Source organism: Parasteatoda tepidariorum, chromosome 4, assembly GCF_043381705.1.
Source record: "Parasteatoda tepidariorum isolate YZ-2023 chromosome 4, CAS_Ptep_4.0, whole genome shotgun sequence".
Lineage (NCBI taxonomy): Eukaryota > Metazoa > Arthropoda > Arachnida > Araneae > Theridiidae > Parasteatoda > Parasteatoda tepidariorum.
In genome coordinates this window covers 68,716,144-68,730,557 of record NC_092207.1, presented here as the reverse complement: position 1 = coordinate 68,730,557, position 14,414 = coordinate 68,716,144, and the positions used below count along the sequence as shown (strand labels likewise).

General features: G+C 30.3%; 1 protein-coding gene across 1 annotated transcript in view; it reads left to right on the top strand.

Moving 5' to 3' along the window:
* The window catches only part of LOC107439925 (uncharacterized), a 75,197-nt gene that overhangs the window by 56,619 nt on the left and 4,164 nt on the right, over positions 1 to 14,414 (top strand). Inside the window, exons 31-39 of the mRNA XM_071180001.1 lie at positions 95 to 211; positions 1,800 to 1,905; positions 5,929 to 5,997; positions 9,052 to 9,123; positions 9,365 to 9,436; positions 9,549 to 9,623; positions 13,096 to 13,167; positions 13,352 to 13,423; positions 13,526 to 13,597. Coding sequence (XP_071036102.1) covers positions 95 to 211; positions 1,800 to 1,905; positions 5,929 to 5,997; positions 9,052 to 9,123; positions 9,365 to 9,436; positions 9,549 to 9,623; positions 13,096 to 13,167; positions 13,352 to 13,423; positions 13,526 to 13,597 — 727 coding nt within the window. The remainder of the gene's footprint in view (positions 1 to 94; positions 212 to 1,799; positions 1,906 to 5,928; positions 5,998 to 9,051; positions 9,124 to 9,364; positions 9,437 to 9,548; positions 9,624 to 13,095; positions 13,168 to 13,351; positions 13,424 to 13,525; positions 13,598 to 14,414) is intronic.

The window sequence follows — 14,414 nt, the reverse complement described above, 5'->3', positions numbered from 1 at the left end:
TTCTAAGCTTAAGTAAAATTTTTTGACTCAAAACCGCTATAGAAATAGCAATATTGTATTTTAAAGATTTAAATCTATCCTTTTTGTTTTTTAGATCCATATAATTGTCCTGGACAGTATAAATGTTATAACAGAAGTTCATGTTTGCCTATCAACAAACTTTGTGATGGAATTAGAAACTGTCCACACGGAGATGATGAGCTATTATGTGGTGTTGTATCTAGATTTTTCTATTATTTCTAAATTTAGTGAATATTATTTTAGTTTATCTCCGACGAAAATGAATACAAATATACTAAGTCAAACACAATACGCCTTAATACTAATTAACTAAGTACACTGTTTTATTTTTGACACGCAATTTTATTTATATACATTTAACACTAGAAAGACTTTTGATCATTGCTGTATACCTGAAAGATTGAAGGACCACTGTGTTTCTTCCAAGACTGTTTGCGTGCAGATCAATTAGGCATCTAAAATCTTAAAATATAATCATAGTTAATTCAATAGAAATATATTAGAGAATTGGTCACCAAAATCGTATGGCATTTTAAACGATTTTATTAGCAAAAATATTTCATTAAAAGAAGCACTGACGCTTCATCTTTACTCAAACATTAGATTCTTAAATAATTGAGTTTACTTTTCTCTATAAATACTAGTTGAATATATTCTTGCTGTTTTATATTGAGACTAGGGTATATTATGCGTACTAAAGAGCACTTTATACCCAAATTTACCTGGAGTTATAGAGTCCCTACCGAAATACCATAGAGGCAACACTAGTCCTTCCCATTATCCCAGGTATAAGGTTCTTTATGGGGAAAGTTAATAAAAAGATTTATATGAAAAGTTTTACTTTTAAGTTTGTTAAAGCTTTTATTAAAAGTTATCAATATTCAATACTTTCAGTAAGTTATTTTTTGAAGTACAGATCAATAGACGAAAGTGGTCTCCTCCTTCCTTCTAGTGTTAAAGTATTTAAGTGCTTAGGATTTATTAAGATTGAGCAACACTTCTTGTCCGTCAGCTTAAACTTCTAGATTTATTATTCAGTATGTTTTTAGAGTGAGAAATTCAAAATCAGTTTTTCTTTGTGCTTTCAACATAACATTTTATTTTAGATTCTCGTTTGAATATTTAAAAGAACACAGCTTTTCAAAATATATTGAAGCTAGGAAAATGTAAAATTCACTGTAATAGATTTTAAGGTTTTAAAATGGATTTTTAAAAGTCTTAAATAATTCAAAACAATGTATAAGGTTTCAATTTTTGCAATATTGTGTCTATAATCGAAATTGTTATTGTCTCTAATTGAATAAAAAATAAAGTTTTAAAATTTATAAAATATCACAGCATAAAATTATCATAAACACTTAGTTTAAGGTGAGGAGAATTTGATAACCTTTTGTATCAGGAAAACAAATTAAAAAAGTAATTACAAGAAATTTACAATTAAGAAAGTAATTACTGATGAATTGATAGGCTTAAAATGAAAAGAACAGCTTTTTGGATAAGGGGATGGAATTTTAAAAATTTGTATATTCTGCATGATGCTGCAATTCTCATAGGTTAATGCATCTTTTACAAAAATATAAATATCGAAGAATTATTTCAAATTATCTCCAACTTCCAGAAAATAAAAAAAAAAAACTTTGATAATATTTCAACCAAAAAGGTAAAGTAATTTCTGTTTGTTGTTCAAATTATAAATATAACTTTAGATCAGGAAAAAAGCAAGATTTTGATTTTTTTAAAAAAAGAACATGCATGAAATAATATACTTTTAATTTCAGATCTTGTTTGTCCAAAGCATTGCACATGCGTCGGGCTATATGTTTCCTGCATGCATCAAAATGCTTCAATGTTGCCTTCAAATCTTCCAGAAAAAGTACGGAAACTGTAAGTTAAAATAAAGTAAAAATCTCTCATTATAGTTTCTAAGCCTACTATATTTAACCCTTATATTAAAAATAATAGGCAATTACATTAAGAACCTCGCATTTTATTTCATATACTTTACCTACTTCTACACTTAACGAATTGACAGAAAAGCATTAAGATGCATAAAATTGGACGTTTTATAATAATATATAATTAGTTAGTATTTTTAAATTTTTGTAATAATCACTATCCAACTAAAAAAGAAAAATGCTTTTAAATTGATGCATGGACATTAGTTACGTAACTGATAAATGTTTTATACTTTTTAAAGCATTTCTCAGTTAAATTGAAGTTACAAACTGCTTTATTTATTCACATAACTATAATCCTTATTTATAGCATTAAGTTCCTCATGTAAAACGTCGGATTTAACTTAATTATCAAGCAAAGTCTTCTTGAACATGATTCTTCAATAACCTGGATCAACTTATTTGCAAACATGATTCATTTTAACATCGTGTTACAATTTCGGTAAAATTGCATGATAATATGCTACTAAGTATTGATAATTATAATTTCTATGCTTCTTAAAAATGTTGCAAATGTTAAAAATGTTCCAACTTTGAACAAATGTTTGTTAAAAATGTTGTGTATAATATGTGCATATTTATAGTGGAAAGCTTCCGTTTTGTGACAAAAAGTACCCGCTATAGTTAAAAGTAATTATTATAATTCTTTTTCTCAGCACATGCTAAGTGCAGGCATTTTAATAATTTTGAATAAATTTTACTATAGTAGTTAGATTTATTTAAAAGTTCAATAAATTTGTTCAAATTATTTTATTTACCGAAATCTAAATTATGAAAAATAAAATCAGGCAGTTGCGAGTTAATGTTAAAATCTATATCAAAAGTATTATTCTTAGATTAAAGTTTCTCTTTTTTTAGTTTTTATTTAATTGTGATATCTCAATAGGTGCCATGAAGAGAAATAATCTTGGACAGAAAAATAGTTGATAGCAATAAACATAAATAAAATACTTCTTATTAACTCATGAGTTTACTTGCTGAAATTTGAATGCTGAATATACTATCTCCAAAAATGTATTCGGGCACCTGTAATTAAAAAAGTAATAGCGACATTTATTCATATTTAATAGGCGCTAGAGTATAAAGCAGTTATAGCCCCTATTTTCCATGGCATGTTTTCTAGAGACTCTGTGAGGAAGAAGTGCCAATCATGCCAACCTTCATCTATTAAAAGGTACCTCGTGATTGAATCAAGTTAGCATGTCTTATATACCAGTGAATTGATGCTTAATATTCGTAGTGGTAGTTACGCCACAATATTCACCCACCAGAATTTTATCAGAGATAGAATCCGATGAACGGTTTGTGTTTGCTGGCCGACGTTGTGTGTATGTTCGAGACGAGACTGAGCAGCCACAGAGTGAGGAGGTGGATGATGCCGCTATCACAAGTAGCAAGTCAACTGTTCAATGTGGATCATCCATCGAAGTAGGCGTTACTGTTAAGATTTCTGCGAAGTGGGCGTTTCTGCGTGTACGAATCACGCCCGGAGGTCACCAATTTGGGGGCGGAGTTTTCGACCATGCCAACCTTCATCTATCAAAAGGTACCTCGTGATTGAATCAAGTTAGCATGTGTTATATACCAGTGAATTGATGTTTAATATTCGTAGTGGTAGTTAAGCCACAATTCTTTAATAACAGATGGTGGTATTTTCTTCAATCTGGCTTACAGGAGCCGCGATGACTCAGGGAATGGTGCGTTCGCTTTCCAATGAGGTGAACCGGGTTCGAATTCCGGCAATGGATGGTCGATACGAATCCGCATCCGGCTTGCGCCGACCACATTGCTGACGTGAAATACCTTCAGTGGTAGTCGGATCATGGGTTAGAGTCCCTTTGTCGTTAGGCTAACCATGGGAGGTTCTCGTGTTCTTCCTCTCCATGTAATGCAAATGCGGATTAGTTCCATCAAAAAGTCCTCCACGAAGGCAGACTTCTCCCAATGCTTGATCCGCGAGTTCCCTTGTCTTTCGAATCGGGTTCAAAATTACAAGGCTACGGAGTTGAACATCACAAGTCGCAAACCTAAATATTGGGTCGGCTGTTCAGCGACAGTTATAAAATAAAATAGAATCTGGCTTGCAGAAGTCATGTAAGATCGTTCGCTGATTTCGAACGGTTTCTAATTAGGTGTTCAAACTCGTCATAGAGATTTTCGATGTAAATGAAATGAGAATTCAAGGTCGGCCAGTCATATGGATAGTAATTGACTATCCTGTCTAGGTGACAGTCAATTGGATACCAAATACCAACTTACTGGTCTGTCTAGCTACTTTTTTGGCCTGCCTTTTTTCCAATTTACTTATTTCCATACCAATTATTGGTGGACCTCGTAACATGGTAGCTGGCAATACATACTGGAAATAACTTGGGTCTAACCAGTAAAACTCTGCGACTGCTAATTGTCTATGACTGTTAAACTCTGCAATTAAGAATAATGCAATAGACATTGTTGTTGAGTTTATCATGAATTTGAGAAAAAGGAACACTGTCCATACAAGGTAAAACACCTCCAGACCATTATTTCACTTCCTAATTTTACCGTTGGTTCAGTGCCTTCTGCATAGGTCGTTCTCCAGGCTGACATCACAATTAGAATGTGATCAATGATGAAAGATCTATAGCCGCTGTTGTTTGCACCACGTTAACCTAGCAGTGTAGTTGTACTTTGTAGTTAAAGACTTATGAGTGGTTGCATAAATTAACCCTATCATTAATAAGAAGTAGATATGTTGCCTTACGGAGTATTTGTGTTGGAGTGGGGATGTGAATGAATTTTACATTACCATTGATCTATGATTAGTTGCTACGAGATTTCTATCCATACTTGAAGTCTCGATTTCTATCCTCATATAGAACAAACGAATCAGTGTTTTTAGTAAAACAAAAACAACCTTCATATCTGTAATACTTTATTTTTGGATTTTCTCTATGGTCCATTAATAATCGAGCACTTTTATGATTAAAGTATTTTTAGTCATTATTTGAGCAGATGGCATGAGTTACATGTAGAATCATAATTAGGCTCAGGTATAACGGTCCCCTTCTCGTGCTGAAGTATTATAAATATCATAAGAATGACGATAAAATTGAAATAAAGGAGACAACCACATAATTGCGAGAGGCTTCTTTAGTAAATTTACAAATCAGAACTTTAAAAAATAGTTTGTCACATCAAGTTTAGAATATACCAGACCACGCGTATAATGTCAATAAAAAAAACCCGCCACCAGTCGTAAGAATTAAAGTTGGAATGAAGCCTCGATTCGGGGAACTCAGTCAGCAAAGCTCATGGTTAAGGTTAAAGCTGAGTTCAAGCATAGAGTAAAATTGAAGTAAAATAAGACGGTGACCGAAAAGTTACAATTAGAGTTTATTCCTTAAGAGCAATACCACAATAGTCATGAAACTTTCTTGTTTAAATTTTTGGAGTATGGGGGCTATCAAGTGCGTGCGGCTCTTTGATATTTTTCTGGACAGTAACCAATTGCCTCTACCAGCCATATGCGAGAGTCACCTGACTCAAAATATATTCTGAGAATCAGTGCCTCATTTTTGTTATTGTATCACAAAGTTACTATTATTATTTGTTTAGATTGAGAGCATTTCAGCTAAGTAGGTATGCTCCTGAAGGATTGGCTATTTCTGTAATACCCGACAATAAGACCTTCTCGTTGTCAGACAAACTTTGCACATCTTTTTTCCTGCGATTCATGTCAATTAACTCCCCTACATTAGTAACTAGACTCCTATGTGAACCTGAGGTATCATTTCCAAAGGTATCTAGAAACTTATTAGTTGACAATGTATTAGTTATCTAAATTCCACCTGATCTAAAAATACATTATGCAAGCATATTTTGTTTCAAAACTGACATAGTTATTAATATTATATTTATTTATTACAGATTTCTAATTTTTTTTGTTTTATTTTTTTGTTTTTGTCTTAAGGGATTTCAGTTTCAATCGCCTAGATCTGCACAACACAGATTTTTCAAGTTTCTGGACTTTGGGAGAATTGTAAGTATTTTGAATTAAAGAGGACAGTAATTTTATTCGAATAGATTTGTACAATATACAAAATGTTTTCTTTCCATGAATATATGTTATAAAACAATTTTATGGCAGAGAGTAAGAAAACGTGAACCATAGAATTTTGGGGCGCTGCTATGTCCCAGAGATTTCAAGTCCAACATTAATCCTCTAACAGTTATTCTGTTGATATTTAAAATAAAAGAGTGTTAGGTTAAATTTTTTTCAGTTTTTTGCATATAAAATGCCTTATCTTCAGAGGGAAAGCTCCTCTTATCTTCATGCATGTGTGAAGATAGTTTTTAGTTAAAACCCTAGATACTTAGATAAAGCAGCGACATGCCGTCATCTTGGCGACTGCAATTCTCTTGTGACCGCAACTTTCAATGTAGAATTGCCGAGTTCCCGTTCTTAAACGGGACTTTTTATTGATTAATACTTTCATATTCTTGAAGACAACTTAAATATTTACTACTTTTTCTTTTAATTCGTATTTTTTTCTTTCTGAATTTATATTTTTATTTTGATTCTATTTAGGGAAAATAATACCTTATCTATGGGTAACACTTTCTCATTTCGTCTTTCCAAACATTCTGTAACTTTTTTTCAAAACACTTCGCATTTTTTAACAGTTGGTTTTTCTTAAAACTCGGTTTCCATACTTTCAAATTAAGGCATATGATAAGACAGTCAATAATTAGTAAATGGGAGCTTTTTTCCGTTTAATAACAAAATAGACAAGTTCTGGTTTGTTCAAAAATTAATAAGTATTTCTTTGAGAATTCTTATTCTAATTCTTGATATATATTAAATATAACAAATTTATTTTTCACTATCTCAAAGTTAAAGTATAATGCCGGAGATATTTAAAACAATAAAAAATAAAGAAACTAAGAGTTCAAATTGGAATTGGATCATCTTATTAAAGCGAAGCAATTTAAAATTCCTTCATTTGAAAAATATTAAATATGTTACGCTAGTTTATTTTTAATTCTGACACTCAATTATTTAAAGGCTCTTAAAATATATTTTTAAAGCTTTCTAAAGAAAAACTTATTTGAGTTAAAAAACAATGTTTGTAATCTATTTTCATTTCTTTCAGGTGAACATACTTACATAATTAGCATTGAATTTGATAAATCTCTAATTGAAATAAAGAGAAACATTTTTGCTCTACACAGTTAATGAATAATATTATGTAAATTTCGTAACAGATGAATAAATAAATTAATTCCAAACTTACCTCACACAATCAACTGTTTTCATTTGGATTCCATTAATCTCTGTGAATTCTATCCGTACATATTTTCCGTCGTTTCTTCTTATGATCTTCAACAAGTAAACAATATAATTTAAAGCCTAAATTTGATTTATTTTATTACCCAAATGCGCAACAACCTGTCATTATACCTTTAAAAGTATGAAACAAAAAAAAAGTAAAAAGAGAGGCGAAAATAAAAATAATAGATCATTCGCAATGATACTGATGTCGTTCAAACTAGTCAACAAATTAGCGACTGTTTACCCACGTGATCGGTGAAAGCCAATCAAAATTTGAAGCGACGCAAAGATATCAAGAAAAAGAGTGACGCTACTTTATCTAGGTATTCTAGGGCTTGGCTACTGAAACTGCAAATAGTTTGTAAGTATGTAGTTGCTGCTCTCCCAAGGAATAAATATCTCTGGAAAAGAGACATCGGAAAAGTTATGCGAATAGTTATATCAAGCTTTATTCCATCATTTGAAAAGTTAATAGTTCCAAGAAATAATTTTAAATTTCGTTAGGATGCCATAAATTTGACAAGTTTGAAAACATAGGACTTAGGGGATGAAGTACTTGTCTCTAAACGAGATAATCAAAGTTTGAATCCCAGCATTGTCTGGTAAATTGGTATAATACATCCGACTTTCAGTGACTATTGTTTTGACGTAAAAAGTTCCTTATGATAGACAAACATTATGGATTAACATATCCTTTCTGTTGAGTTAGATTTTTGTGGTATTCCTTTTCTTTTAAAATAAACTTTAGCTCGTTCCCCTCAACAACTCATCCAGGATATCGAGCTTATTTCAATACTTAAACCAGTAGTTTCCTTGTCTTTTGGGAGTAGATCTAAATTACTAGGTTATGGAGTTGAACATTAATAACTCTAAATATGAATCAGATTATTCAACGGGATTGTTAAAATAAAATACGTCTTTAAGTTTGTTGAGACACCAACCCCTTTTGAAAAAAAAATCTTGGATTTTTCGATCCATAAAAATATTTTTAATTTCATGCTATTTTACTATATTCAGAATGATAAGAGCCAAGGTAACTTAAGATAAGTTATAAACAAAAATTTATTTAAGATACTTAAGCCGAAGCAAACTATATAAATTATAAAATCTATATTTATCAGTATATATAATGACAGTAATTTCTTTAAATTTAATAAAAATACATGACATAAAAGCTGTCCAAATTGTATGAAAACGTTCAAATAATTTGAGAAGAACACATTCAATCAGTAAAAAAATCTAAAACTATACGTATAAAATATTTTCAAGATATGCATCAAATGATACCTCAGTCTTATTGATCTGAGATGGGAGGAAAATTTAATTTCTTAAAAAACTTCAAGCTTTTATTGCAGGTTTAGATTTTAAAGAAAAAGTACCACATTTTGTATTATGTTTATTGCAGAATAAAGATCGTACAAAAATTTTTAAAATAAAAATGTCTCGATAAATAAATTTCTGGTTCCAAGCATAAAAATATACTTGCTTGAGAGTTTGCAAAATTTATCAAGACTATGCTCCTGTAGGTTGGGGCCTAACATGTTTGAGGGGTAGAGTTTGGAATCTTTGAGTGCATCTTCAGTCGTACATTTAGAGTTTTGATACGATGTCCATTTTTCCAGATATTGGAAAATTTTCGTGCATTTTGAACACCCTATATAATTCTTCTATATATTTTGATGGTGTTGTAGAAATAGAATTGGCAGATAAATTGTTTATTTTTTATGTGTAGTTATTTATTGAAAAAAAATTTTTTTTCAGAATTCTGCAATATAATTATCTGACAGTTTTGCCACCTAGCAAGTTTTTGCGCTTGAGAAATTTGTATAAACTGTAAGTATTTTAAATATTTTTTTTTGATCTTTTATTGAATAAAATTTTACAGACATCAGTAGTTTTAAGATAGTCTTATAGCTATAGATTGTCGTTTAACTAATTAATTGATTTTATTATATTCCTAGCATTTGTTTTGTAAAAGAATTTAATTAATTACTTTAATGTAGTATTATTTTTAACACTTTTACATTTTAAAGAGTAATACATTTTACTTTTCACTTATTTATTTTGTGCATAGAGATCTAAGTCACAATAGACTGACCCTGATATCGTCCTCTGCTTTCGAAGGACTGACAAATGTGCGATTATTGTAAGTCGTTTTGCCTTTTTTTTCATTTATCTTTGAAGCACTTCATTTACAAATTTAGGAATTGGAAGTAAGGCCTGTGTTAAAAATTGTAATAAAATTTTCATTATTTTAGAGTCCTTGAAAATAATCCGACGATTATGAAAATATCATCCGATGCTTTCAATGGATTGGCAAACCTTCCCACATTGTAAGTTATAATTGAGTTTTTTTTGCAAATAAGGTAAATCCTTAAATATTAAACATGAAATGTTTATTAGAACATATTAACTCTTTGAAAACAGTTTTAAACAACTAATAAAAAAACATTCGAATAAAGAAGATACACTAAAATAACACTTTTACACAGAATTAGTTGAATTCTAGTGTGTGCACTTTCAATACTAATAGTTGTTAAATTAAAGAAACATTTTATTACGGTGTTCGGTTCCAAAATGCGTTTTAAACTTGTAAAATAATTGTAACTCAAATCAAAATTAAATAAATAATCCTAATAAACTGAAGTGGTAAGGCATTACTTGATTAAAAATATCATTCACTTAAAAAATATATAAAATAAAATGACAGTCGACAAGTTTCAAGCGTTCACGTCTGGCAAGTTGAGAAAATGGGCGCCTATTTTCGAGAGCTAAATATATCGATAAAAATTTTTAATCAAATAAAATGAAAATGTAAATACTATGCAATAGAACTTTTTTGCTCGGGTGCAGAAAATTCTTTAAGCCTAATAACACATAAAACACAGTTTTCATAAACACATGAACACAGTCTTGTTTGAAATTTTTCTCAAAGACTGGTAATACAATAGTTTAAGGCACAATATTTTTAAAACATAGCAAAAAATATCTCTACACTTTTGTAGCATCACGCAGTCGGCGCTTTAAACTATTGTAAAACTTTGCATAGGGATAATTTTTCATTCCAATTTTAATTCCAGGAAAAAAATTGATAAAGCGGCACAATGTTTTACATTGAAAAAGAAACTGTAGAATTTTTTTAAATAGACGAAAAAATACCTTTGGATTTTACGAATTTCCCCTGAACCTCGTTCATGCAATTGAACGCATTGTTCACCCCTGTTTCCTTGTAAAATTGTCAGAATATAATATTTCGAAAGGAATAGAATTAATTTAGTTCTGCATTGTGGGCCGAGATAGCCTGGTTGGTAGGGCACTGGACTCCCGTCCGTGAGTGCGGGAGTTTAAGTCCAGCCTGCAAAAGGCTCCCCGTGTAGTAAATGGTGTCAGGTGTACGTTAAATCTGTCTGGTCACAAATTCCTTCATGTTTCCATAGCAAATTATACCTCTAGAGCAGGGGTCGCCAAACTTTTTTGATCATCGACCCCTACATAATTTTTCGAAATCTCCATCGACCCCCATAAAAGTAATTTTCTGTTACTTAAAATAAAACTCTATTTGATACAGAGTTTGTACATTTATTTTATGATTTTAAGTATTTATTAAAGTAATAGTACATTGTGTAACAATAGTTTTATGAAAAATATATTAATTTTGAAATTTAAGTACTTAATGCTCATTAAATAATAAGTAATTATGAATAAGTAGAAATAATAAGTAAAGTAACTAAAGATTTATTCCTTCTAAATCAATGAGATGGGTGTGCCTGGTGTTTTTTTGCAAGGTTCGCTATATTGGGTTAAAAATTGGTCAATTTTAGTTTTCGTCAAAATTGTTCAATTTTGTAATTTTCGTAAAAAAATACAAAGAGTGCTATAGTTTTGTCGCGGGCTGTACAAATCCATATTATTAATGCTTACCTTCTTTTTTTACATGCATTGATAATTAAAATTGATATATAAACTAAACGAATGGTTTTATCAAAACAATAACTAATTATCCGAAACTATAAAAGTTTTAATAATGACACTGCAAATATTCTATGTTCACAGTTTGCATAGATAGCTGAAACTGCGTATGATATTTGCGTTTGTAACGTCAATGCTCGTCACACGTGACATTTGGACAAGCGCACATATGCATATGACTACTTATTAACTGTGCTGACTGAGTTCGTGCCACTGCGCGCTGGTACGTAAATACTTGTTTCACCCGAATAAATATACGTTTATTAATTTATGTCTTATAAAGAAACTGATATAAGGTCAATTAAAGAAAAAATCGCAAATTTTACATACTTAATTAGGTATGTGTGATTTGCGTATTAATAACTGTTTTTTCTTAGACCCCCAATCAACCCTTCCGATTCGGATCGACCCCCATTCGACCCCCTGGCTCAGATCGACCCCCGCTTTTGTTAAATAGACCCCTGGGGGTCTATGTAGACCATTTTGGTGACCTCTGCTCTAGAGGTACTGAATTGGAGAGTGATCGATCTCTGATTCAGGTCAAAATTACGATCTGTAAGAGAATGAAGGGGTTTGCCCTATAAACGGGTATGACATATGGGTGCAGCATCAGGTGCAGAATTTTCGGACATAGACTGGGCCACTGGAGAACAAGAGCAATCGCTCCCCTTGACTTACTTGGCTATGACAACAACAACAATTCTACATTGTCTTTGCATGTGTATTTTCGTATTAAGTTCTGTCATTCTAGACCATAACAAGACATATTTCGTATGAATTTTGATATTTTGAATGTTTTCATGGATAGTTTTTTTTAATCTAAAAAATTCAAAATAAATAAAATAAAACTCTTATTCTTCTGAGGCTTAAAATTTTCTTAGTTTCCACCAACATACTATTAATTGTCCTCATCCCATTTGATGACAAAAGAAATGCTCTGAAAAGCCTTTATTTATGGAGCTGTATAATAATAGACGATTCTAATTTTTTTAAAAAGAGAAAAAAAAACACGTTCAATTTCTTAAATAAGGAAATAAATTGATCGTAGGAATTCGAAGAAATACAAATAATAGCATAAATTAGCAATAAGAATAGCTTTAGCCTTTGTTGCAGTATAAACTTGTCTTAAAAATTAACTAATATTTTGGTAGATTTTATTTCATTTTAACATAAATTTCATAAAAATACTGTTAAAACTGATAAATAATTTTGAAAATACGATTTCGCCAAAGAAAACGATCTTAATTATTTATAATGTCTTAATATTTTGTTTTTAAATCTTAAGTTTTATTGCGTATAATTTTAATATTTGGAAAATAATTTGAACTTTAGTATTTTTTATTAATTTAGAACAGAATCACGGTGTTGGACAATATTTTGTTTATAATCTTCGTTGAACAGCCAACTCAATTTTGGGATTACGATTACTTACGTTCAACTCCATAGCCTTGGAATTTTGAACCCAATCCCGAAGACAAGAAAACTCCTGTATCATGTTTTGGAAGAAATTTACTTTCGAGGAGAACATTTTTGATGGAATTAACCAACATTTGTGTGGAGAGGAAAACCACGAAAACCACGGTCACCCCGACGACAAAGGAACTCTGACCCATGATCTGTTTACGTCAGATATTTTACGTTAGTACTATGGTCGGTGTGAGCCCGCTGTGTGTTGGAAAATATATAGAATGCTTATTTAGTTTATAACTCTGAAGCTTTTCGCAAATATTTTTTGCTATGTATTTCTATCATTAAATATTATTTTGTGCATGTTTTTCTGTCTGTTTTTTTCTTGTGTCAGATATTTTTTTAGATATTAATGTTTTTTATTTTCAGTAACCTTACGGGGACTTCCTTGAAAATTTTAAAGCGTAATACTTTTAACGGAATGTCAAGTTTAAGAACTTTGTAAGCATTTACAAACATTTCTTTATTTCACTCTTAACATTAATGTACGCTTTAATTTGCATCATATTTTAATTGCAGACATTTTTTGAATTCATTATCATTCTTTAACATCAGAGAAATAGTTTAATTAGTCTCTTAGCTTAATTAGTTTTTAATTAGTAGTTAATTAGTCTCTTTATTACAGAAACTTGCAAAATAACAATATCGAGAAAATAGAAAATGGAGCCTTTGTTGGTTTGCATTCAGTTACTGTTTTGTGAGTATTTTATGTTCAATGTGATTTTAATAACTTCGTAATCAATTGATTCAAATTATATTCTTAATTATTTAATTTTAAATGCAATCTTTTTATTTTAAGGGACATCAAAGGAAACGATATCACTGACTTTACATCGGATATTTTCAAAGGATTGAGATCCTTAGAATACTTGTAAGTATTATAAATACAAAAATATTCTTGAAATTTAAGGTTTATTTTTTTGTAACATAACAGGTTATAAAGTTACAGCCATTCACACTTACACGAAATCAAAGTTTTTAATATAATCCAAAACTTTTAATGAACTTCTCACATTTTGAAATTTTTTTATGAAAATTTAATTTGAAAATTAAAAATGTTTGGTATGAATCGAGTTTCATCATAAAAGCAATATTTTTTTTTGTGAAACACATAGGTTATCTTCTCTAAATATTTTTCTTTTTAATATATTCCTCTTTTATCTCTGAACAAGGCAACAAGTTAAATAAAATCTCATTAAACTATCAAAACTAACAAGAAAGGACCCCGTGCATTTTATATGGGAATTATATTCCAATCGATTTGGTTGAAAATTTGATATGTTGTTGTTGAAATTCTTTTGATCACGAAAATTTCAACTGGTTTGGAGATAAAATGTGTCAGACTTCCATTTTAAGAGCAATTTCTAATTAGTCGATCAAAGCAACCTGATCAGTTTTCAAAGCACCGTACCTGTTCATTCTGAAATCTGTTCATTTTTTAACATCGGGCAATGAGAACTTTTAATCCGAAGGATTTCAACTGCAACTTATTCAAATTTCAGCGAAATCGATTGGGATCCATTTCCATTTAAGAAAGTGCGGAGTTCTTTTTTTCAAAATATATTCAAAAATTACCTTACATTTTCACTGTTTAAAGTTTTTAGCAATGAATATAATCTACAAAAAAATATTTCTTTAAATTATTTGTATTTTAATTTGCTGACTATTTCTAAAATATAACGTGAGTA